General features: G+C 36.8%; 1 protein-coding gene across 3 annotated transcripts in view; it reads left to right on the forward strand.

Moving 5' to 3' along the window:
- The window catches only part of ATP11A (ATPase phospholipid transporting 11A), a 122,005-nt gene extending 104,288 nt beyond the window's left edge, over positions 1 to 17,717 (forward strand). Inside the window, exons 23-30 of one of the 3 annotated variants that reach the window (XM_065741053.1) lie at positions 307 to 366; positions 1,681 to 1,808; positions 3,543 to 3,678; positions 8,422 to 8,487; positions 8,770 to 8,873; positions 9,600 to 9,765; positions 14,613 to 14,702; positions 16,508 to 17,717. In XM_065741053.1, coding sequence (XP_065597125.1) covers positions 307 to 366; positions 1,681 to 1,808; positions 3,543 to 3,678; positions 8,422 to 8,487; positions 8,770 to 8,873; positions 9,600 to 9,765; positions 14,613 to 14,702; positions 16,508 to 16,765 — 1,008 coding nt within the window. In that variant the 3' untranslated portion in view covers positions 16,766 to 17,717. Of the gene's footprint in view, positions 1 to 306; positions 367 to 1,680; positions 1,809 to 3,542; positions 3,679 to 8,421; positions 8,488 to 8,769; positions 8,874 to 9,599; positions 9,766 to 14,427; positions 14,532 to 14,612; positions 14,703 to 16,507 lie in introns of all 3 variants that reach the window. The other 2 variants (XM_065741052.1, XM_065741051.1) reach the window with 2 other exon arrangements.
- The last annotated feature ends 6,069 nt before the right edge of the window (positions 17,718 to 23,786 follow it).

Genomic DNA, 23,786 nt, shown 5'->3' on the forward strand with positions numbered 1-23,786 from the left:
GTTGGTGTCCTCCTGTGGTTTGCGTCTTGTTTTCCCTTCCCTTAACTGGGCTGTGCTCCTGGATGACAAATTCATTGGCCTTGAATTTTGAAACTGTAACGTTATACATTTTCTGTCAAAATATTTTGAGTATTACCAGTACTGCTGGTAATATGGTGTTGATATATAATGTGTGCAGTTCTTTCTTTTCTTTCAGCGTTTATAGTTACTAATGTTATAAAACTGTAACATAAGTAGCTTTAACATTGATCAGCATTTGTATTAGTGCTTGTATTTCACTTCTAACTGTGTCACTTTATTTTTCAGAATGTCTGCTTCATTTTTCCTCAGTTTTTATATCAGTTCTTCTGTGGGTTTTCACAACAGGTTAGTTGTTTGTTTTTTTTCCACACTGCCAAATTTTCTCTTTCTCATTTTTTAAACAATTGGAGCCTTTGAAACTATAAAGTTCTGTGTTAATTTGCACACCGTAGAAAGAGGAGCATTACTTGTGCTTCATGTGATTTTTAGTGGCAATTGAAATTAGAGAAATTAATGTGATCAATTATCATAAAAACAATGTTATTGTCAAAGTAAAAAAAAAAAAGACAAGAAAACAAGAACAGCAATTGAAAGGGACATTTCTGTGGAACACGTAGGGTCCATTAGGTTTTAACTTATACAGCATGGACAGTGGCAATCCTGAAAGACAAGTATTTGAACTAGCAGCTCATTTTTAGTTTTCAGATGAAAATGGAAGAATAGAATCTTCTGGTGTGTACAGGTATGAACTCTTGCTCACCTGAGGAGTACCATCTTCTTGGAGAGAATCCAGCGTTCTCCATGATAAATTTTTGTTTATTTGCTTCCCCCTCCTTAATCTCATCTAGTTTGTGCAGAAAAATTTACCTCTTCTTTCTTCTGAACTGAGAGAGCAAAATGCAGAAGAACAGGTTTCTGAAATGAGGCAAAAAGAGAATTAAATTTTCAAGGTTAAATTGGTAAAGAGGTAGATATAATTGGAAGAAAGCAGTATTGTTCCTCTGAGTTTGTGGGATGTTTAGAAGGAAAGCTCCAAGAGGAGCATAAGTATCAAAACTTTTTTTTCCTATTGTGTTCTTTTGTGTGTTTTTTTTTTAAATTTCAAATATTGTCTGAACTTTAATGCGTTATTAGGATTTAGTTATTAAAGCATTTGTTGATGGAAATTTGGTTGTAAGATTTCCTGTTCTTAAGTACAAAGTACAATTCTGAATCAAAAAGAGGTGCATGACAGCAATATTTAAGGCAAAATGACCACCAAGAAGGTTTGCATAATTAGACAGCTGTTTAAGGGGTTAATGTAATAAGTTTGAATTCTTGTTATAGTGGTGATCCATATGTGGAAAAACAGTTCAGAGAGATGCAGAAACAATGATAATATTAGGCTATTTCTTTGTACAGCTTGTTTCAGTCACCTGCAACTGAAGAATCTCTGGACTGCTTCCCCCGTTTTAGTTCATCTTTTCTCCTCCAGAGGAATGGAGTATAAGTGTATGGTTATGTCTTAAATCAGTAAGCAGCTGTTATGGGATATTTGCCTCCTTTGTGAAGGGGTGTACTTATATTTTCCTGAAGAAACGAACTCCTGCATTTTAAGTCAAGTGCAGTGCAGTGGATTGTTTTAAAATTAAAACTGATTTAGTTCTTTTCTATCTACAGCCTTTGTATGATACTGCGTATCTAACACTGTACAATATCAGCTTCACTTCCCTTCCTATCCTCTTGTACAGTCTAATGGAGCAACATGTCAGTGCAGACACACTCAAGAGAGAGCCTTCCCTGTACAGGTAAAATTAATACATTAGTCCCCAAAGTTTGTTTATTCAGTTGTGGAATCTGTCCATGTTATAACCAAAGTAGTCAGGATTTCTGTACCACAAGGCACAGTAGAACACCATGTACAGTGCAGCATAAGTGTTGAAGACCATGTGCATGGCATAAAAACTACTGCAGCACACATGTATTTTAACATGTATATTTATATACTGCAAGTCATTTCATTCATTTGCTACATTAGTGAGAGCATAATAGAAATTACCATTCTACAAATCATATCATGATTTATTTTGGTTCTGTTTATTTCCTTCAACCACAAGGAATAGATTTATTTTTAAAAAGCAGAATCATAGCATATACATTTTTATACTGTTCTGAAAGAAAAGAAGACTGAGTGTTTGTTATATCGTAGGTTACAAAACACATTTAAAGTGTGACTGTTTTAGATTCTTAGCCACTTGAAATACACCCTCTGCCAATAAACTGCATGAAATTATCTAGATCTTCCAGAAATGCTGCCAGTTTTTTATTCTTGTAGCTGTAAAACCAGTACATTTTAGGGAGTGGAACAGTAGGTAATCAAAGAGCAAGCATTTCTGCAGAAAGGTAATAGATGCCCAAAAGGTGATCAGGTATTGTTTAGCTGTGAAGTAGAAGAAGAACACACAATACACTGTTGAAACCAAAAACCCCCATTTTTCTTTTCTCTTTTATATTTTAAATGTTTTCAGTTTAGAAATAGTCGTTTGGGAAAACTTTCAGTTTGATTTTTGAAAGTTAACAGGTGATTTGGTCAAAACATTTTATTGTATTTTATATCTAGCTGAGTCTATGGCCAAGCTGTTTTGGGCATAGCGCAGTTGTTTGGGCCAGATAAGGCTACAGTTATCCAAATATGGTTTTGGACCATATATTTCTAATCTACTGGGTTACCATACAGTGACAAATGACTTCATCTGGTCATCAGATATGTTTTTTAAACATATCTGTGAAAATGTTGGTTAATAGTAAGAATTGCTACCTACTATGTGAGATGCCTGTAAATCTGGGCTTTCATGTAACAGATCTGATCATGTATAAAAACATTGTTCTGATGTGTCTTACAGTAAATGGCAAGTTGACATATGCTGTCTCTATGCAAGATCTAATCTGAACTGTTTAAGGTTTTCTGCACTTATAAACAGCAGAGAACTGTTCTATTTTTGCCCAATCCATGTAATTTTCATGGGAAAACATCTAGGAAATGCAGTTTGACCTGAAGGTTCACCCTAATTGCAGAATTGCTATTTTGCGTGTTCCAAATCAGTATTTTGTTTTGTTGCAGCATTTCGTATAAAAGTACCCCAAGGGAAACAAAGCAAAGTCTCCAGAGACCTCTGGCGCAATCCAGGATGGATTGCCACGCGCACAGCAGATACTGTAAAAAAGCATACCTTCTTTTTTTTTCTTTTTAGAAAAAGAAGTGGAAAAGTAAGTGGATGCTGGCCAGGAAAGTTTACCATGCAGTTGGAATAAGCAAACTACAGGCAGCAGTTAAAAGGATTCAGTAAAAAATAAACTTAACTAAATAAAGAGAAGATATTCAGGAAGGATTTGGGTGTGGAGTGATAGACAGTTGTCATATAGAGAGGTGACAGTTTTCATGAGATCTCTTACAGCTTTTTGAAAGAAAAACAATTCTGACATCATTTGTGTAAGCTTTTAATAACATCCTAATGTGAATGCATATATCTTGTTTTATGCAGAGATGTTGCCAAGAATGCATTGTTGCGCTGGCGTGTATTTATTTATTGGACATTCCTAGGAGTGTTTGATGCTGTGGTATTTTTCTTTGGTGCCTATTTCTTGTTTGACAACACAATTGTGACCAGCAATGGACAGGTTAGTGTTGGATTTGGTCAGTCAATAACAGGTAATTTTTTATCATCAAGTGTGCTCTGTCACTGTGAACAGTCTAAGTTGTTCTCCTTAAGATTTCCCACAGAGATGATAGCTGTTTTATGAATTATGGTGGGTTACCTGTTTAGCAAAATCTGTATTATTTAATAGGAATTCTGTATATCTGTAGACAGAGGCATAGGAGTAGATGCAGCTTAGGAAAAATATATATCATAAAGTTGAAGAATTTCTTCAGCATGTACATAGTAACGGTTCTGTTTTATAATGCGCATCTGATGAATATCCAATTAACGTTTCAAAAGACTCTTGGTAGAGCACTTATGAATGATCAGAAAAGAACTTAGATATACCAAGCTTTTTTAATATTTTAATTGATTTTTACATATGGCAGTTTAAAATAACCTCTCTGTACTTGCTTTGCTGTCACATGAATTCAAGTTTTAAGAACCTTTTTGCATTTTATTTATTTTACCCATTGATATGTTGGTCTATTTTATTTGTGTGCTTTTTTTTTTCTTTTTGCTACTTGCTTCTCTTCCTATCCTCAGCTAATGACAACCAACACTCACATGGTAAGACTATTGTGGATTTGTCATGATATCCATTTCTTTCACTGTTCTTTAATTAAACTGTTAATTAAAGAGCAGTTAAATATTTCTTATAACTTTTAAAATATTGCTTAAATAGAAATGCACTTTTTATCACTACTTTGTAAGTATTTAAATTACAAAGAAATTCTGTAGGGTTCAAGGTGTATTTAAATATACAAGACATAGTAAAAAGCCAAGAACTTCCAAAAATAAGTAAACTTTTTGCTTCCTTGCATTTTGTTATTTTGTTCTATAGTTTCTGTAGCCTACCTTTTGTTGCTGACTCTCTTCTAAAGAAAATTTATTACAGTTTATGCTATAAAATGTTTGAACAGTTATAGAAAAGACCTCAAAGTGAGAGAGAAGGTAAACTGCACAATTTTGTTGCTCATGTATGATGTACACATTTGCTAGGAAAGCAATATTCAAATTCCATGAAATACCATCTTTGTGGCATTTGTCAGTGGGAGGAACTTTTGGTGTATGGGAGAACATTTGTTAAGGAAGACAGCTCTTGTAAGGACTGGATTGATTTCCATCAGACATAACTCTACCCTGCAGCACTTCTTTTTCTGATACCACTATGTTCATCAGTTAGTTATTCAAATCTGTATCAGCTCATATTTGAAGTCCTGAAAATTAGTCTTCTCATATTTTGTCAGTGGTCTTTATTCCAGATGTTCTGGTAGGGTTCCTTTTTGGAATTCTAATCTATTTCTGCTGCGTGTAGTAAATCAAGTTCTTCTCAGTGAAGAAGCACTAACACTTAATTTGCAAATTTTCAATGTGTAAATGTAGAACTAGGTTACCATGTTCTTATTCATTGGTAAAATGAATTGGTTGGTGAGAGATTCTGAGTGTCAGTGTGGATTCGAAAATTTGATACCATTCAGCATGCATGTTTGTATGCTTTATGCATACAATGTACAGATTTACAGTTGTAGTTTTAGGTTTAAAGACACCAAAATGTTAGCGTTCAGAATAGTCAGTGATGCAGTATGAGTTCATACAGAGAGGAATGCTAGTTGATGGTTATTTCCAAGTATTTAAATTATGCTTACATCTGGGAGAAGTCAATACGACACTGGAGGATTTGAAATGTTTATTGTAACAGTGTGTTATCATGAAACTGACAGAGGAAGTAAATATGAAAGAGAATAAAAAGAGCAGAAAATGGTTTTATCATAAATGATACCAGATGATTCAAGTTAGATTCCAAAGTGTTAAAATGGTTTCTGAAAAAAAAAAAAAAAAAAGGCCTTCTTTCCCTCCAAAAGTGAATTACACCATTTTTGCAAAGCTAGTAAAAAGTTAATGTCTTTTACTTGAATTGCCCCCTATGTCACAGTCAAATTTAAATATTCTTCACTTTGCTTCCAAACATCACTCTCCTAGAATGTTTCTCAATAAAAATGTGTTTGAAATTGTTTGTGCTCTGTATTGTGATGTTGCTAGAATACTGAAAAGTGTACTTTCCATCACTGAAATTAACTCCATAAATGCGTGCCTCAGTTATTTCCTGGTAAACAAAACTAAGATGTCAAAGATTTATCTCTTTATTAGTTTGTGACAGTGTTTTTTGTATGAAGTTCGAATTCGGATATGATGTTGTGATGTTGAAAAACCATATAGTCAGAGACCAACTACACAAAGAAATTAAGAAGAAAAGAAGGCAGTGTAGCAGCAATTGCAAATTATGAATGTTATCTTAGTTTTACTCATACAAAAATATTTGCTGTGTAATTTTTTTTTAAATTTTATCGTGTTATGTAGATGGATTTAAATATAATTATTAAATTGGGTTCAGAGGTAGGTAGGAGAAACTAAGTTAAAGAGATTAACAGAATGGGAAAATAAAGAAGGGAGATGAGAAGAGTGACTAACGGGAATGTGGAAGATACAACAAGTGTAGTTAGAGAAGGATGGGGAAGTCTTGGATAGGCTGGGATCAGAGCACACAAAGTATTTGTTAATAAACTGTGTTCATTTAACAAACAGATTTACAAAATAATGATTGACAACCTGAAGTCACAAATAGTATCTTGAGATATTCAGTGCTGAAAGTGCTGTCATTTTAAAGGCTCACTCTATCCCATATTGCTCTGCTTACTTTTTCTCTGTGCCAAATTAGCAGACTTGGTATCTGCTATCCCTGTGCTATGGCCTCATTTCCTTAGCAAAAAACATGGGTAGATGAGGTGTTAGATTGCAGCCTGGTGCTTCCCATGTGGCCTGACAAACAGACAAGGAAGGCTTTCCCATTATTTTCCTAATCTATCAGCTTTTACTGGAAATGTGGACACATCTGTTCTTTGTGCAGAAACTTAGACCGACACTATGCACTCCAAAAGATGCCAGATACAGCATGAGAGCATTGTAAAGTTTAACTGCAAGAGAAATCCTGTAAATGTTGGAGTAATTTCAATTTCCTGAAAGAGATTCCTGCCTGGTATTAGCTACATGTATTTTTCTAGGGCACACATAATTATCTAGCATGGACATGACCCCACTAAAACATTGTATTAGATATCTTAGTAAAACACAGTTGAAAATACTGAAGTTTTTCTGCTTTGTTCACTTGGTTAGACATTCAGTAATACTGAAGTAATTAAATGGCTGTTCAGGATAATGAATATTTAGGTCAGGCATTTGTTTATCTTTTTAATGATTTTTTGTTCTCGCTAGATTAGATTATCTCAGCCAAGTTTCCTACAGATTTCTATCAGGTTTCTGTTACATGGCTGTCTGTGATGTCCAGTCAGTTTTCCCAAGGCGGGGCATTTGTACGTCTTTTTTGCCATATGGATTGCCTGTCATCTAATGTTGAATGAGCTCGTATATAGTAATGTAAGTGGGAAGGGACCCAGAGATGGTCCAGTTTGGCTCCCTACTTTATGTGGCACTAATTATAATCAAATTGCTAAAGGCCTTGTGGTTTTTTTTCAAGTTTTCAATATCCCTCAGAATGGAGATTTCATAATCTTCCTGGGAAGGCTGCTCTAATGTTTTTCTGCCTTCATGCTGAAAACATTTCTCCTAATACCTAAGCAGGAGTTTTCTTGTTACTGAAGAGAAGACAGTTGTGTCCTGAGTAGACAGGAAGAATCACTTCCCTTTACCTGCTAGTAGCATCCTGGTCAGTATTTTGAGGTTGGCCTTTACCCCCGCAGCAGCACACTTGACTCGGGTTCTACTTATTCACCCCAACTAAGTCTCTTAGGTCCTTTCCATTAAAGATGCTTTCTAGGCAGTTGTCCTCAGCCTGCAGTGGTGGACAGAATTATTCTGTTCCTGGTGCAGGATCTTGCATTTGCAGAACTTTTTGAGATTAGTCAGCCCATTTCACCAAACAGCTGAGGTTCATCTGAATAGAAGCCCTGCTTCTAAGTGTATCAGCTGCTTCTCAATTGGATATCACTTACAATTTTGTTGAGGTTCTGTTCTGCTCCATTGCTCAGACTGTTCATGAAGTTATTAAACAGCTTTGGGCTCTGTGACAACTCCTGAAGAACATCTCCAATAACTCGCCACCGGTTACTTTGTACTACTGCTGACATTTCTTTTGAGTCTGGTTGTCCAGGCAGTTTTCTGTTCGTACAGCCTCACAAACTTTTACTGCCCCAGAGCCAACTACCTTTTTTCATGGAAAACGATCAGGTTGATTAGGTGTGATTTGTTCATTGTAAATTATACTGAGTAATTCCTTTTTTTTTTTTTTTTTAAGATTTCATGCATAGAATGGATTCTAACAATACATTATCTTTAAAGGGATCAAGGTGATCCTGACAAGCATGGAATGTCCCACATCCTCCTTCTTGCACTCTTCTTAAATGTGGGTTTTGGGGCCTCATTTGCTTCCCCTGCCACAGGGATTTTCTGTGTACAATAGAAAGTAGCCTTGCAGTCACGTGGTCCAGCTCTTTCAGCACATTTGGGCAATCCCATACAGACTTGTGAAATGTTTTGTATACAGGAGGGCAAGAGAACAGAACTGTTTTCATTGGATAGACCATTTAAGAAATCAATGTTGCTTAATTGTCAATTCTTGGTGCTTTTGTAATAGTAACACGTAGCTTTAAGATATTTATTCTGGACAATTCATGAATTATAACTGCCTTGGACCATTTTCTTTTAGATGTTTGGAAACTGGACCTTTGGAACACTGGTGTTCACTGTGCTTGTATTCACGGTTACACTGAAGGTAAGATATGCTATATTTTAAAGACTGAAACTTTTTTAGAGCTTGTTTTCTTGCTGCTGCTTGTTAATACCACTTTTTCTGTGCAATCATATATCATAAGGTATTAGTTTAAGTGCAGTTTTTGCTATCTGGGCCTTCTTAACTGTGCTCCAAATTAAAAAATAAAACTTTTTCCTGCTAATTCTGTGTAGAATTGTTACCGTTTTTCAAAAGATGTCCTTTTAGTTTGTCTTTTACTGAGTAATCTGTTGCTTCTACAATATAATGTATTGTTCTTTCTAGCTTGCACTAGATACACACTATTGGACGTGGATAAATCACTTCATGATCTGGGGATCACTGCTATTCTACATTGTCTTTTCTCTGCTCTGGGGAGGAATTATTTGGTATGAATCCTAATATAAATTGCATTGCAAGTGTTATTCCAGAAACATAAACGCGTTATACATTTCATTTTTTTCCTCACAAAGAATTCAATTTAGCTTTTTTACATTGCAGAACTCCCAGTTGCAGTCACATTTTAAGCGCATCAGTACTCATAATTATAGAATGCTCAGCTCTTCTTTCACTGTAAAGCTTTTCAAAATATTACAGTATGAGGAGAATATCAGACTGCCAGTAAAGCTGTCTCAGTATTATCAGTCAAAAATTGTCCAAGGGTTTGTTCATGTAGACAGCTGAGGCTGTCTATCTGAGGTAAAATTGCAGAGACTGTGTTGCTTGGAGGTTAGCTACCTGCAGAGCAGCTTGTCTTGGAGGGAGGCAGTCTAAGGTAGAGCCACAGAGTGGAACTAACACTGAAGATGTGTGGGCCATCGTGAGTCCTTTGTATAAGATGACACAGACATCTTTTCATGTTTACAAGGGAGAGGCAGCTTGGGAGAGAGGACAGGCTGGTATTTCCTACACCCTGACGGACAAGAGGAAAGCAGCTCTGTAGTCAGTGAATGTTTAGATGTCCTTTTGAGAATACTGGCATGGATAAATCCCAATAAACTGGGAAGTTGAACCTTCAGTATTTTATCACTTGTGTAACTTTTATATTTAACAGTGCCAGTCTTTTCTGTCTCATGTATTGAAGTGTAATATCTATTTAATCTTTTTCTTACCAGGCCTTTTCTCAATTATCAGAGGATGTATTACGTGTTCATGCAAATGCTGTCCAGTGGTCCTGCGTGGCTGGGTATAATTCTGCTCATAACTGTCAGCCTTCTTCCAGATGTTCTCAAGAAGGTCTTATGCAGACAGTTGTGGCCTACAGCAACAGAAAGAATCCAGGTAAAAATATTTTTCTGTGTAATTAGTTTTTACTATTACAAGTCTCTAATAATTAGACCTTTCTCAGCTTTAGAAATAAGATAAGAATGGAGGTTCCCCATCTTTGGTTTATATCATTGGTTTTGTATACCAGTAGCTTCTCTTACCATGCTGGCTGGTGAAAGAAGCTGCTTACCATTTATATGCTGGTAAATACCTGAATGCTGTGGTGATTCATGTGCTCCAGTATCAGCAGCCAGTGGGAACTCAGTTGATAAGGATGGTGGGAGACAGCCATATGATTCAGCATGTTTCTCGATTTGAGGAAATAAAAAGAGTAAGGAGCTTGGGATCTCAGTGAGCATAGGTAAGGGGCACTTATATCAGCTTGTACAGCAGTTAGTCCTGCTGTCATGGATTGTATTCACAGGTACTACCCAAACCCCTGAGTTGAGGTAATTATATTTTAAAGCAAGGAAATACATCTGTAGCCATTTTACTTCATTAAGGCAACTCTACTACAGGTACTTTAGTATTACTGTGCATGCAGAGCGTAGTTATATAAAACAAGAAGCATGAATAAGAATAAGCTGTGTCGAGAACCTGTAGGAAGGGAGCATGCTGTTTTGTTGAAGCTCCCTTTTAAGCAGGGTTAGCACAAGCAGTTACACTTCTATACCAACGCACTCTACAACTGCATATGTGTTTGTTGCTGAATAAACCTGTAATTCATATTCTTAAAATAAACATGATGAATATATTGTATGTTGGTAGGGAATATGTCATGAATTCATGACAACATTCGTGTTACATTATCTGTAGAATGTCTTAGCAAACTATTTAATACTGAAGCAGGGCCTATTACAAAACAAACAAGTGTATTAAAACCTACTTTATTAATCATTTTTCCTCTTTCATATATCAACTTACATTTTACCTGTTTTGACTCATTATTTCTCTATATTTGTGCTTTGCTGTGCCTATGGGAAAAATAGTTTTAAATCTATTGTCACCCTTCTTCCAATCAGCCCCAAAGCAGAAATTGTTGTGTAAATGCAGGCCTGCTCTGCAGAGGCTTATAAGGAAGCCAGCTTATGGGGTTAACATGGTGTTATTCTAAGTTCATCAAACCAACCCTAACTGAAGAGTTTGGCTGTAATTTTGACCCCCCAAAACATTTATGTGTTACATATGTTAGAAGGTGAAGGGCAGTAGAGGTTTTGAACATGAAACTTAATGTTATTTCCCTCACCCTGAATACATCAACTGCCATCATTAGGTTAAACAAAACAGTTATTAGTGACTGTGTGTGTAGGGATCAGGTAACATTTTAATGTTTATTGGAGAAGATACTTTGCATTAAGAGGTAATGAATAAAGGAACTAACAAAGAATGTAAAATTTCCCTTTTTGCAAAGGTAAAAATTCTTCTTATACCTGAAAATTAAACTTACTTGCCATTGCTTTTTATTCCTTGAATGCACCTTGATGTAAAAATGCCTCACCTCAGGAGGACAGGAAAGAATGCAGATAGCAGAAAATTATTTCTAGGCAAATCAGCATTTAGCATTTTTCTATTTCAAAATTTTTAACAGATCTCTCTGTCATATATGCTATTTTTGGAAGGAGTTGGTTTTGGTGTAGGTTCTGCATGCTTAATTTGTCTAAATAGAGAGAATGATGGTGGGATGGTGCAGATACACAGCCCTAAGTAAAGGAATTTCATTGATATCATATGTTACTGCTGGAAAATGAACTGATTTCAAGGCAAACTTCGGGCTAACACTGGCAATATTCTTTTTAAAAAATATTTAGTACAAAATCTTTGACTTTTAACCAGATATATCCCTTGTGTTTCTTCTTCCCTCTCTTTGTTTCCTCCTGTCTTCCAATCCGCTTTGTCTAAATAACTGCTGCCTTGCTTTAAATATAAATGATGTTCACGGTTACTTCCTACAATCTCCTGGGGAAATCAGACTAAACATCAGTGCCTTTCTGTTGAGCAGTCCACCATCTTTATGCTTTCTCAGACTTCAAGCAGTCTAAGTTTCTAACGGAACAAAAGGTGACTTTTTTTCTGCCTTTCTGCATGCTTGGCCATTTCATTCGAAGGACAGCAAAAAGTTTGTCATCAGAAGTTATTTACTGTACTCATTATCTCCATTTCTAATTCACATCAACTGTACTTTGCAGAATACTTTTGGATTTTTCCTACTTCTGTTTATTTATTGCAAGGATTCTATGAGTCATTGTCACAGTCTATCACCGTCACTATCATTTCTGTCATGTTGTTACTGAATTTTACAAAATGTTTCTGACTCAAGAATCTAAGATTCTTAATCCCAATTTTAATCATTTGTGTTTCTATAGGTGAATGCATGTCTTGCTTGCATTGTAAATCACCAAGAGGAATAGCTTAGAGTGATAATTCTGATTATGCTGACATTGTAGCTTGATTTGGGAAAGCTGGTACTGGAAGCCCTTCTCGCAGTCTCTGAGATATATTAAAATGTCCACTCTGCTGAAAATGCAATTTTTTTTTTGCACTGTTATTTCTAGTGTGCATTTTAAAATCAAGCTTTTCTGTGCTTCTTTCTAAAAAGAAAACAGCTCAAGCTTCAAAAATCTATAACATGTAATTTAATACAAAGTAGAAGAAAAGCAGATAAGTCTTGACTTTACTGCAGTCTGCAAGAAAGCTCCTTCCGACTTAATACTGTGAAGCTCTTGGTTTGGTTTCCACTACAGATCTTAATGTTTGACTGATTAAGATGAAAAATACATCTCTTTCTTTCTTCCTTCAAAATTTATAGTCAGTAAAGATGACAATAATTGCAGAAGTCACGGGAAAGATATACAAAGTTGTCTTCACTATTGCAAATTTTGACTAAAATTGGCTTTTAAGAGCTTTAGGATTGGTTTGAAGTGAGTTTGACACTAATACTATTTTTAAACTTATTTCATTTCTATAAACTACCACTTTTTTAATCAAGGGCTTCTGGAACAGTTGGCAAGACTAACACAGGGCTAGCAGTCACCTTCTGGGTTACTAACTTAGTTCTGCCCAGGCAGTCAGATGGCACACACAGCTTCTGAAGTAATTCTTGTGCTTCTTACCTATTCTGTTACTTGGGGGTCACTCCAGAGTGTGGTAGGTCATTGTTTACCATTGTCACTATTCAGAGTTTTTTAAACACTCCCGATTTAGTTCTGGATTTTCTGGAAGATCTTTTCATATATGTGTGCAGGTATACATTCACATATGTATCCGTGCATATATATGTACATATATGTCCATATATGTATTTGTGTATATATATGTATACACACAACCTGTTGACTTTCTTGTACTAAAACAGTAATTATGCAAAAGCTTTGGAGGAATTGGTTGTCTTTGGTAATTTAAATCAAAACTTGATCTTGTCTGTCACATGCTTATTCTCAGTGACTGTTTGGCTCAGTGAAAAAAAGCTGAATTTTGTTCTTCAACTGGAAAATATGCGGCTGTGACGTTTCTTTCAGCCTTAACTTTGAAGAGGCAATAGGGCTTTTTTAAGGGCTTTTTATAATGCTTATATGAATTGATGATATTTCCTTTTTCTTTATTCTCTCATTGAGAGGAGAAGCTAAGCAGTTTTGTCATGGAAAAAAATAAATTCACTTTAAATTATTCTGTTTTCATTTTTAATTGACAGTGTTTGATTGACAATGTTTCTCTTTTCCAAGTACTTCCAGCTGAAATACCAGGCATTTTGGTTGTGAGCTGTAAATAACTTCTACATTTCCATCCCTTTTCAAGAAATATTTTTCTTTTTCCTTTTGCTTCCAACTGATGGTTTTTATACTTTGCTTTCACTTCAGTCACCAGGTCAGCTCATTGGGCTTGGCATGAGATCTCTGCCCTTTGCTGCTCCCACCGTGCTGCTTTTGCCTGGGGAAACCTCTGTGGGGACTCAGCATCTTCCTGTTCCTCAATGGGCTTGGCTGCTGCTGCACACATAACAGCACAGGCCTCTTAGAGAGGCCAGCTGTTGCCTTGGTCATGTGTTGAGCTCCTCTTCTACAGAAAACAAAGCAATGGTCCTACTGTTGAAATATTTGAATCCCATACCAGAACTTACCATGATTAAGTGCCTTGCCCACTTTCAGCAGGTGGTAATGACTGCGTTGTAAGCCTTTATCGACACTTGACGCCGTCACCTTCCATGTAGTTCTCTCTGCAGTGCCCCAGTAGCTCTTGGAAGAATCAGTACACCCACTCCCCAATTTGGAGTGCCCAGATTGGCCGGGAGAGATGTCCCTAAGGAAATACTGGGTCAGCAGGGCTGCCTGCTGCCCTACAGGGCACTGCTCCACGTGCAGCTACATGTCAAGGGGAAATCTTTCACTCAGTACAGGTTATTGTCAGCAAAGAGACCATGGTACTTAGTCATGGTACAGTTTAAACACTTTACATGAGAGTAATTAACTGTTTTTAACGTTTTGAAATTGAATTTTTAAAGTATGGCTCAACTGATTAGGCCTCAGGATCAAGAAATGGAAACTTTGTTTTAGAAACAAAGTCAGAAAATCTGAAGCTTTAAGGGGCCTTGCTACAATAGTTACACTTATACCAAAAGGTACCATTCTTTCATGTTTCCCTCCTTTGTCCAGCAAGTCTCACTGTTTTTCCTCATCCTTGCAGAAGAGTATGAGAGATAAAACAGCCCTAAATGCACTGGTGAACAGCGATGGGCCACTTCTTGAAGGAACTCTTTCAGCTTCGAGCCATAATTAGATCAAAGCTAGGTAACAGTACTGTACGTGTGCCAGTTTGGATGGATTTCTATTGGTGAACTCTGCTATTTACAAATCAACTGTTTCCTCCAGAGTTTTTCCTGTATTTTGTCAGTAATGATACAAAATAATTACATTTTACTTGGAGAGTCTAGTTGTTGCAAAAGATGTTCTGTGTCACAGGTAAGCTCTTTTCGTCTCAGACACTTACTCGTGTAAGGAGAACAGTGTGTCTGTGTGAGTGGATATACCCATATTAAAATCCAGTTAATACATGGTGTTATGTATAGGTGTTGTATAACATCTGTTCTGTAAGAACAGCAGTTATTACTGCAGGGTGTACTCACATTATGCTGTGGTGTCAAATACATGAAATCAGAAGTAAGTCTCACACGTTAGTACTTTATCTGTTGTCTCCCATGTTTTTGGACACAGACATAGATCAAATGCAGACAGTAAAACAGAGAGATCATTATACGAAAGGAGGTGATTTACTTGTGAGCAGGACCCTGGATAAGGAAACTGGGGCTATGCATCTGCCAGTATCTCCTGTCTTTAGTGAATGCTGGACAATTAGCAGTAGAAAGCCCCAGCTTCTTGGAGTAGTGTCAGGTATGGTGTATTGAAGGAGCTTGCCTTGAAACCCAACATTTTATTTGTAACAAAAAATAACAATCTATTTTTAGAAAGAGTAGTTAAAATGCTTCACTTTGTAGCAGGAGGAATAGGAAAAGGATTTATACAGTATAAGACTGTATTATCCGCTGACATTTCCAGAAGAAAGTCAGCCGCTCTGTTATCTGTTTCTCTGTTTTTCTGTACTAATGTTAGTATTTGATCTGTACATGTGTTTAGAAGAATCCAGGCCTCACTGCTAGTGAGCAGTTTGGTACAGTTCACTGACTCTCTTCCAAGGGAAACTGCTTTAAGGGAGCTTCCTACGTACTTTTGGTTACATTAACGGAGCATTTCAAGCTTGTGATTGGCATTGAAAGTAGGCAAACTTCTATAAGCTATGTTATTTTGGGATTTTGCCCCTCTTGCTACTGGGTTAATGTTAACAGGGAAGAAGAGAATTCATGATCAAGAGAAGAGTACTAACTGGCTTAAGTAGTATTCATGGAGAGCATCATTGATAAGAAAACAAATCACGGTTAGAATATGTTAGTAACTTAAATATGGCCGTATAGCCTCCATAGCCCTGTGCTTGGAAATCAGTACATTTAATGAGGAGAAAAGATAATCTCACTGGGGGAAGTGCTGTGCTGCCTTCCTTTCAGTCTCTTCACTCATTCCAAGGTCCTGTCATGAACCATGCTGTTACTGTGGTTCTGAATAATTCCTGAGTTAAGGTGCCAATTCTGCCACATGTGGGGTGATTATGTGGTACAGATAAACTCTGACGGACAATTAGACTAAGAAGATAGACCAGGTATTATGATTGTCTACAGGTACTTTATGCTACATGTGAACCTAAGCAATTCCAAAGCCTGGCATCACTTTAAAGGACAAAACAGGTACATTAAACCTTAGAAGAACCTTAAACCATAGAAGAAATTGTATCTATCAGCTCAAATCAATTGTAAAGAATTCCGTCTCTTTGGAAGTACAGGGCAAAGTAGTTGAGTGTTCTATCTCAAAATTCCCCCTAAGAATTCATGATGAATAAAGGTTCTGAAATGAAAAGACGTACTAAAAGAGACTGTAGATTAAAATATTAACCAGATTAAAAAAAAAAAAGCCTTGAAAAGCAGTCTTCTGTGTCTTTATCTATTCTCTAGAGAACCCATTATCAGGCTTAGAGATTATACATAAAATTACACCTGATTCTTTAGGTCTTAAAATAAAACCAGTCATGTTGAAAGAGGGATTTTACCTTCACGTGAAGCAAAAAGCCAAAGTGGTGATCTAGTGAAAGGCAGAAAGAATGCAAGTTTAGGCTTTTAGCTCTGAAATCACCTATTTACTGTTTTTCTTCTTCTCAACAGAATGCATCAAGGCATTGTCGGGACCACATCTCGGAATTCACACCTCTTGCCTGCCTCAAAAGCCCAAGATACAGGAGCAATGACTGCAGCAATTCCCCAGCAAGAAGGTCTCATTCTCGTTCTAAAAAAACGATGTTTACGCACTGGAAAGGCATTGATTATTCAGTACTTCCATCTGTCTTTGGCTATTCAAATAAGCATTGTCGTTCCAGTGCAGGCTACCGCTACAGTGGGTCAGGTTTGGAAACGTCTGTATGACAGAACACCAATTCAAGCCTTTAAAAACTGTACCTTTGTTTATTTCTTTTTTCAGGAAGCAAACATGTCACAGAAATATATCAAACTATACGTGGCTTTTGCTGTCTGAGATAATGCTTAGACAAACAGGATCAAGAGCTAGAAGTATGAAACCTTCCAGGCCGATAGGCCTCTTTCTATGTTTTGAACTACTGGGGCAATGAACAATCTGCACAGTCTGGTACTGTGAGACTGGTAGCACTAAAATTTACTCCTCGTCCTGTGTCAAGACTCCTGTGCATTTACTGTTTCTGTCATCTTTAGTCATTTTGTTACTTGAAGTGTATAGTTTCAGTCAGTGACCTGCATTCTGAGAGCAGTTTTAATGTTCAGCCAGAAGCGATGACCTCAGTTATCTCCAACGAAAGTTTCCTAAAGCGTATTTAATAAGTGCTGTTTCTGATTTTCCTCTATCCTTTTTCTTTCTTTGCTCTCTCTATAGAACAAACTGGTGTTTCCTCTGTGCAAATCTGCTTTCAAGAAATACTCTCTAATGTTCACTTCCTTGTAAGTGGCCAAATCAGGGCCCTGTATGGTTTTCAGTTAGCATTCCCCTGTAGAAAAATAGGCAAAACAATCCTTGCGTAGAGTACACGTGCTCTATATGAAGTCAAGTTGGCTGTTCAGTAGATATCATCACTGTGGATATCTACAGAAAAACTGAATGTAAGCATCTTGCCTCCAGTGTCTTCATGAATTCATCAAGGATGCAGGTACGCAGTGTTCCCACTTCTTAACTATCTCCATGGTTTGAAAGTACGCATAGTAGTTAAGTTTTATGAGGAGAACCTTTTTGTCCTTTTTTTTTTTCCCTTCAAAAAAAAAGGCTATTTTTCCATATGAGCATCTTTTATTATCTGGAGTAATGCTTTTAGTTTTGACTTTTTATTTCTTTAGTGTTTTGTTGTGGGTTTTTTTTTTTTGTTTGTTTGGTTTTTTTTAAGCAGTATGAGCTAATTGGCTCAGTAGATGCATTTCGAAGCAAGGAATACCCAACTGTTAACTTTGCAAGCAAACCAGTAGGTGGCACACAGCCATAACTAATGGCTGAAACAATTACAATAGAAATTAGTTTGACTGCAAAGATTTTGTTTGAATTACTTCAAGTATGACAGCCAACTTTTACTTCTCTTTTATCTGCTACGTTTCTGTTATCTTGCACTAATTCAACTATTAGCTGTGTCCTTGTCTCGTTTCTTTAGTCCAGTGTTTTATTTTGGGGTGCAAAACTACCTGAAGGAATAATCCAGTTTCAGTCTAGTTTAGCGTGGTCTTTTCAACTCGTTAATAACCACAGTCTTTAAATACTTCTGGGAGGATATTAGCTAAAAATGTGTTGTAGTGTGAAAACAAAATATTTGGAATCAGGGCTTCAGCCTTTATTGGAAGACTCAACCAGAACATTAGTAATCTGTTTGATGAGCTGTGGAGAAAAATGATTTCCCATAGAGACAAAATGATTTACTTCATAATTTCCTTTAAAAAACAAACAAAACATCAACTTAGTAGGAAATGTTCCACATGATATTCCGAGTGACTTTCCCTTTCTACAAGTAGTGAAATATTGAACATGCCCTGGGACAAACGGATTGTAAAGTCAGCAGTGAATTTTTCATTATACCAAAGAGAAGAGAATTTTAGAAGGCTGAGAGTGAGCACCACAAGTGAGTGTATCTTTACCATTCAACATGTAGCACTTTTAAGTTTCAAAGAATGTCCTCATAGCAGAAACATTTTGAAATACATAAATATGTATATGAGTGTGGGAGTGTGTACATATATATGCCATCGCATACTTGAATGTTGGTCAGTTCAAACCATCCCCTACATAAAACACTGGTGTATATATTTTTTAAACAAAGTTATTATGCGTATAAATTTTATACCAGTAGCAGTGACAAATTTCTTGTGTGTAGTTAACAAATTATTTGTAATGTATTTTTTAGAAATCTTAAAATTGCCTTTGCACTGAAATATTTTTCATACTGTAGCTATTTATAAATCTGTTTTACGCATACATTTGTTAACACACCATTTCTATTTTTTTTAAGTATATATGTTTTGAAGGCTTTTTTTATACTTATGAGTTTTGGCCACTTAAGTTTAGCTTAGGGCGGAGTTGTGACTGAATGTTACAATTTTAATGAATGTTAAATTAGAAATATAGGTCAGTTGCTCTGTCAGTGTCACCCAAACCATTAATGATTTGCTGGCAATTAGAGCGATAAGCTTTCCGTGCTGTACTGCTACCGCTAGCTTTTCTATTCTGTAAACCCTCCTGCTTTTTTACTTCTTGAGTTCCATCTTTTAGCCTTAAATAAGGAGATTTTTGCTTGATGATGTTGAATGTGCTGCATTCCCATTCAGCCTATTAACAAAGCAGAGCATTGCAAACTTCATGTAGACCAGCACTGACAATGTTATTCGTGCTGAAACACCTCTTCAAGTGTTTGGGAGATTTTAGTTGAACGTGTCATTTTTGGAGGAGGAAAAATGCTTGAATTTAAGTGGAAATTTCTGCTTTGATTTAGCAATACTTTTACCTTTAAATTTGGTACTGTTTGTTTGTTAAAATAGAGCATTTGGTGGAAAACCCATAGAACGTAACATCAACGTTTCACTCGATAGGTTTTTGTTTCTGTTTCTGTTACTATTGCCATGCAAACTTAGCCCACTGCAGCAGGTGGCAACTTGGAGTTGATCTGTAAACAGATCAGGCAATACCAAGATGAAAACTTTGGTCAAAATGAATTAGAATGTTTTACTATGGATGGGGCACTGAAAGGAGACTGATTTCTATATATTATAAGAATTGATGGGAAAAAGTATAAAAATCTATATAACTTCCTAACTTGCCTTGTTTAAATTGTTGCAGCTTTAACAGCATAACGTCTCCATAACTGCTTCTATAAATGTCTTGAAACTGGTAAGCGTTAACCAAATGTATCTGAAGACTTAGAAAGTATTTCAAGCTTTTCAGCCACTGAAGTTCATATATTCCTGCAGTGGCTTGTGGCAAAAGATGTGTATCTTTTATGTTTTACACTGTACAATAATTGTTTGTTCGGTCACTTAATATAAAAGCTTACAGTTTACTTTCTTGCTTGCATTAGCCTGTCTTGTCCCAACTGGCTTGCGAATATGAAAGGACAAAAAATAAATAAATAGCCGAATTGAGCACTGTACTACTTTTCTTTTTGGAAGCCAGTGGGGTCATTGTGCTCATGCTATTGTCTCTGTTAAAAACAAAAAAAGCTTTAATGGAAATGTATGGAAGTATTGCAAAAGTTAAGAAGTCCGCGATTCTACTTTGCAGGGTAATCTGAGCATCTATTTATAAAGCTTTAATTTTGAACCTTATGAAAATGCACAACATTTTAATTCACTTCATCTCTAACAGATTGTGTGCTACATACACACTCTGTTTTCAGTGTCCTTCCATGACTTAAAGTAAAGTAGAATCCGCGGAAGCGCCGTCCGGGTGCTGGGGGTAGTTATCTGTGCATTAAACATTAAAGATGTCTGTAGTCATCAGCACCAAATACTAACACTTATTTTTATTGTACAATTATAGGTGCATTTATTTGAAAATAAATCAGCCTTCAAATCTAATGTTTAGATTATCCTATACCACTTCATTTATTTGATTTGAAGAGTCAGTGTGTGAACACGTCACTGTAAAGTTTCTTTTCAGTGCTATTTTTAACTTTAATTTCTGTAGATAACCAAATATAACTTGTTTATATTCATTCACGTTTTGGGTCCTTACGTAGAACATATAAGCAGGAGACGTGGATCTGCTTGCAATAAATATAAACATTCAGAAATGGTTTAAGTTTGCTCACGAGTAATTAAAACCAAGTATGAATATGAAATGATTTCATATTAGTCTGTAATAAAATGTAAGTAGATAACAGAAAATGGATTGTGTTTGATTCTACTGCTGAATGTGCTTGTAGTCACATCTGCCCTCAGAGAGTATTGCAGCCAGTTAAAAAAGCAAGCAGAAAATACAAAGAAGGCCAAAGGGTGAATGATGTGAGGGGTGTTGTGGAGATGATCCAAATCATTACCGGCCCAGGAGAGCTTCATTCTTCCTGCATTGACTGGATAAGCACTAAAGTTCTTTACAATCTAAGCTAGTAAAGCTCTGCACATAAGAAGATCTGTACTTCCTTACAGTCATGCTGGCCCAGGTACCCAGAGCTAGTTCACCTTTCTGATTGCACAAAAGTCCATTGTTTTCTTTTGTTTGGTGGTACAACATTATGGGACGTCCTGTACTTTTGACACTGTTATAGAGCATGCCAAAAAATGTCTTGACTCCATCCAACTGAAACTACCCCAAGGAGCTTCCACAAAGCAGGTCAGAGCACTAGGTGAGGAGCCTCTCTCCTTCAATCTGATCTAGTACTTGATCCAGCAGCTGGCAGCCCTGCCTGTGTCAAGGGGTTGGAACTTGTTGCTCCTTGAGGTCCCTCCCAGCCCAAGCCATTCTATGATTCTATGACTCTTGGTGAGACTACATGGAATGCTTAGGCACCTTGTTTGTATATATGCTTATCTGCTCCCCTAATAAAAATGTTAGAGTAACAGATTTCTGCTTGTAACAACTACTTATGAAAATAATGCAAGTGTATGTACATATCGTATCCCTTTTGTTCAGCAAGAAGTGTTGGGTTTTCTACTGAATGAGCTTGTGGTGGAGGTGAGTAAGGTTGAGGGAGAAAGGTCAGTCTGGAAGATGTTTTCCCCTTTCTTCATGTAATGCACAAATGGCTGTTAGATACAAAATTGAAAAAGGAACGTGATGCATATGGATTTCAGGAGGAGCACAGTAACACAAGGGAGAAATCACCTTGTAAGTAGGCAGCTTTCTATTTTGCATGTGAAAATGTTGTTTGAAGGAAAAAAGGACAGAAAGGCAGTGATTTCTCATTATTGATTTTAAATTGAATACCATGTTTTTCTTAAGCTCTTTACATTACGCTTTTCTGGTACGTCACATTGTAAATTAATTGAAAGCTGTTTCTTCTATAAAGAGACAACTCTTACAGTGCTGCTCTGTAGACTATTTCAGGAGGTCAGGTTTGATACAAATTGAGATAGGCTGGAGACACACTGAAAGGTCATGTTTTTGCTTTATGCACATTCTGATTTCCTCAGCAGGAAGTTAAAAATAATTTGTCAGCATTCTAATAAAGCTTTGTTGCTGTGTATTTCCATTAAGTGTACTGAGAGGTCCTTTCATTTTCATTTCATTCAGATGCTAAAGCAAAGGCAAGTCCATTCATAGGTTTCATTTACGCTGTGAAATGCTAGGATAGGTAGAAGAAAAATACAGCTGTTAAATCCTTCCATTATACAGGACAGTTTATAAGATGCCTAATGTCCTCTGCAGAAATTTGTTTCCTTTTTATCAGAAAATTATTGTGTGTGGTAAGGTATTTTTTTAACTGATGAGTCTGCAGTAATATAATAGAGGAGAGTTTTAATAATTGAAGTCTTTATTTTCCAGTTACAGGAGACAAATAGGAGTAGTATTCAATTTTCAACCACCAAAAGGTTTGCTGTTGTCTTCTATCATTCATTTTGGTTAAAAAAATCTGCTAGCATGTTAAGCTTTTAAAAATGCATGTGATGCAGCGTCCTGTTAGCTTTGCAGGCCCACTATTCAGGTTATTGCAGGGAGAGCTGTTAACACCCAGACTCATCCATTACTTCGTGGGTGAAAAATAGGATATGCTTCTCGTTCCTAATAAGGAAAGCAATCTTAATAGTCGTCCAAAAAGCATATCAGTACTTACCTTGAGATTTACCGAGTGGTATGCTGACTTTCATGTTGGTAAATACTTCCAACCCCATAGCAGTAATATTGTCCAGAAATAATCGTATCCAGTTCTACACAGATTATAAATGCATAGCTAGTGAAAGCTGTCAATATTAATTAGGTTGAATTCTATCTGTGTATTCCCAGAGCTCAGAAGGAGAAACTTGTCCTGGTCAGGAACTATACTCAAGACTGAAGCTTAACACCGACACAGAGATACAGCTGAGTAACTAGAGATTCAGTTGGCTTTAAAGCAGCTCTTCTTAGAAAGTGAATTAGTTTGACCCAAACGAACAGAGGTGTCTTGAAAACTAAGGCTGCAATTTTTAAAACAACGGCACCAGATGTTTGTGCATCATGGTACTTAAGGGGACTTGTCCAGGTGGAAAAAAAGCTGCAGATCCTTCCACTGTAGATCATATTGCAGCCCAGTGAGTGCCCTCTGACCTCTCGATGAGGCCCAAAGCCAATCATCATGCCCCAGGGGAGGATTGGGTTGGATATCAGGAAAAACTTCTTTATAGAAAGGGTTGTTAAGCACTGGCATAGGCTCCTCAGGGAGGTGGTTGAGTCACCATCTCTGAATGTGTTTAAAAACCACTTGGATGTGGTCCTTAAGGACATGATTTAGCAGTGAGTTGTTAGAGTTTAGGCAGTATGGTTTGGTTGTGGTTGGACTTGATGATCTTGAAGGTCTTTTCCAACCTCAGCAATTCTATGATTCTGTGAATCCACCTTCCTCGGATGCCCTGGTCTGCTGTCTGGTTGTGGAAGTGCCCAGCTAGCTGATACCCTCTCACCTCACTGGATATTCATCAGAGCAGCTGCACAGAAAGTGTACTTGCATCCACCATAGCATATGGCCAGAACGTTTCTGCAGGTAATGAGGTCTGAATCCAAGACAACTGGACTCCAGATAGTAGTGATCAACCTATGGTGTATAATGTGCTGCGTACCTGCAAACACTGAATCTGCTGGAAATAATTTTGGGGCCTTAAGTACACAGAGATCCCCAGATCCCATTGCTGTTCATTAAGTTCATTTCAGTCACTCTCATTAGCATCCCTCCTTTCATTTCTTTCTACCTGAGCAGGTCTCCGCAGGCCTCTATATCAACACAATCAGTACATTTCTCAGCTGAAATCAAACATG

This window comes from Cyrtonyx montezumae, unplaced genomic scaffold (assembly GCF_038088225.1).
Source record: "Cyrtonyx montezumae isolate F1298 unplaced genomic scaffold, pur_monq_1.0 scaffold_3, whole genome shotgun sequence".
Classification (NCBI taxonomy): Eukaryota; Metazoa; Chordata; class Aves; order Galliformes; family Odontophoridae; genus Cyrtonyx; species Cyrtonyx montezumae.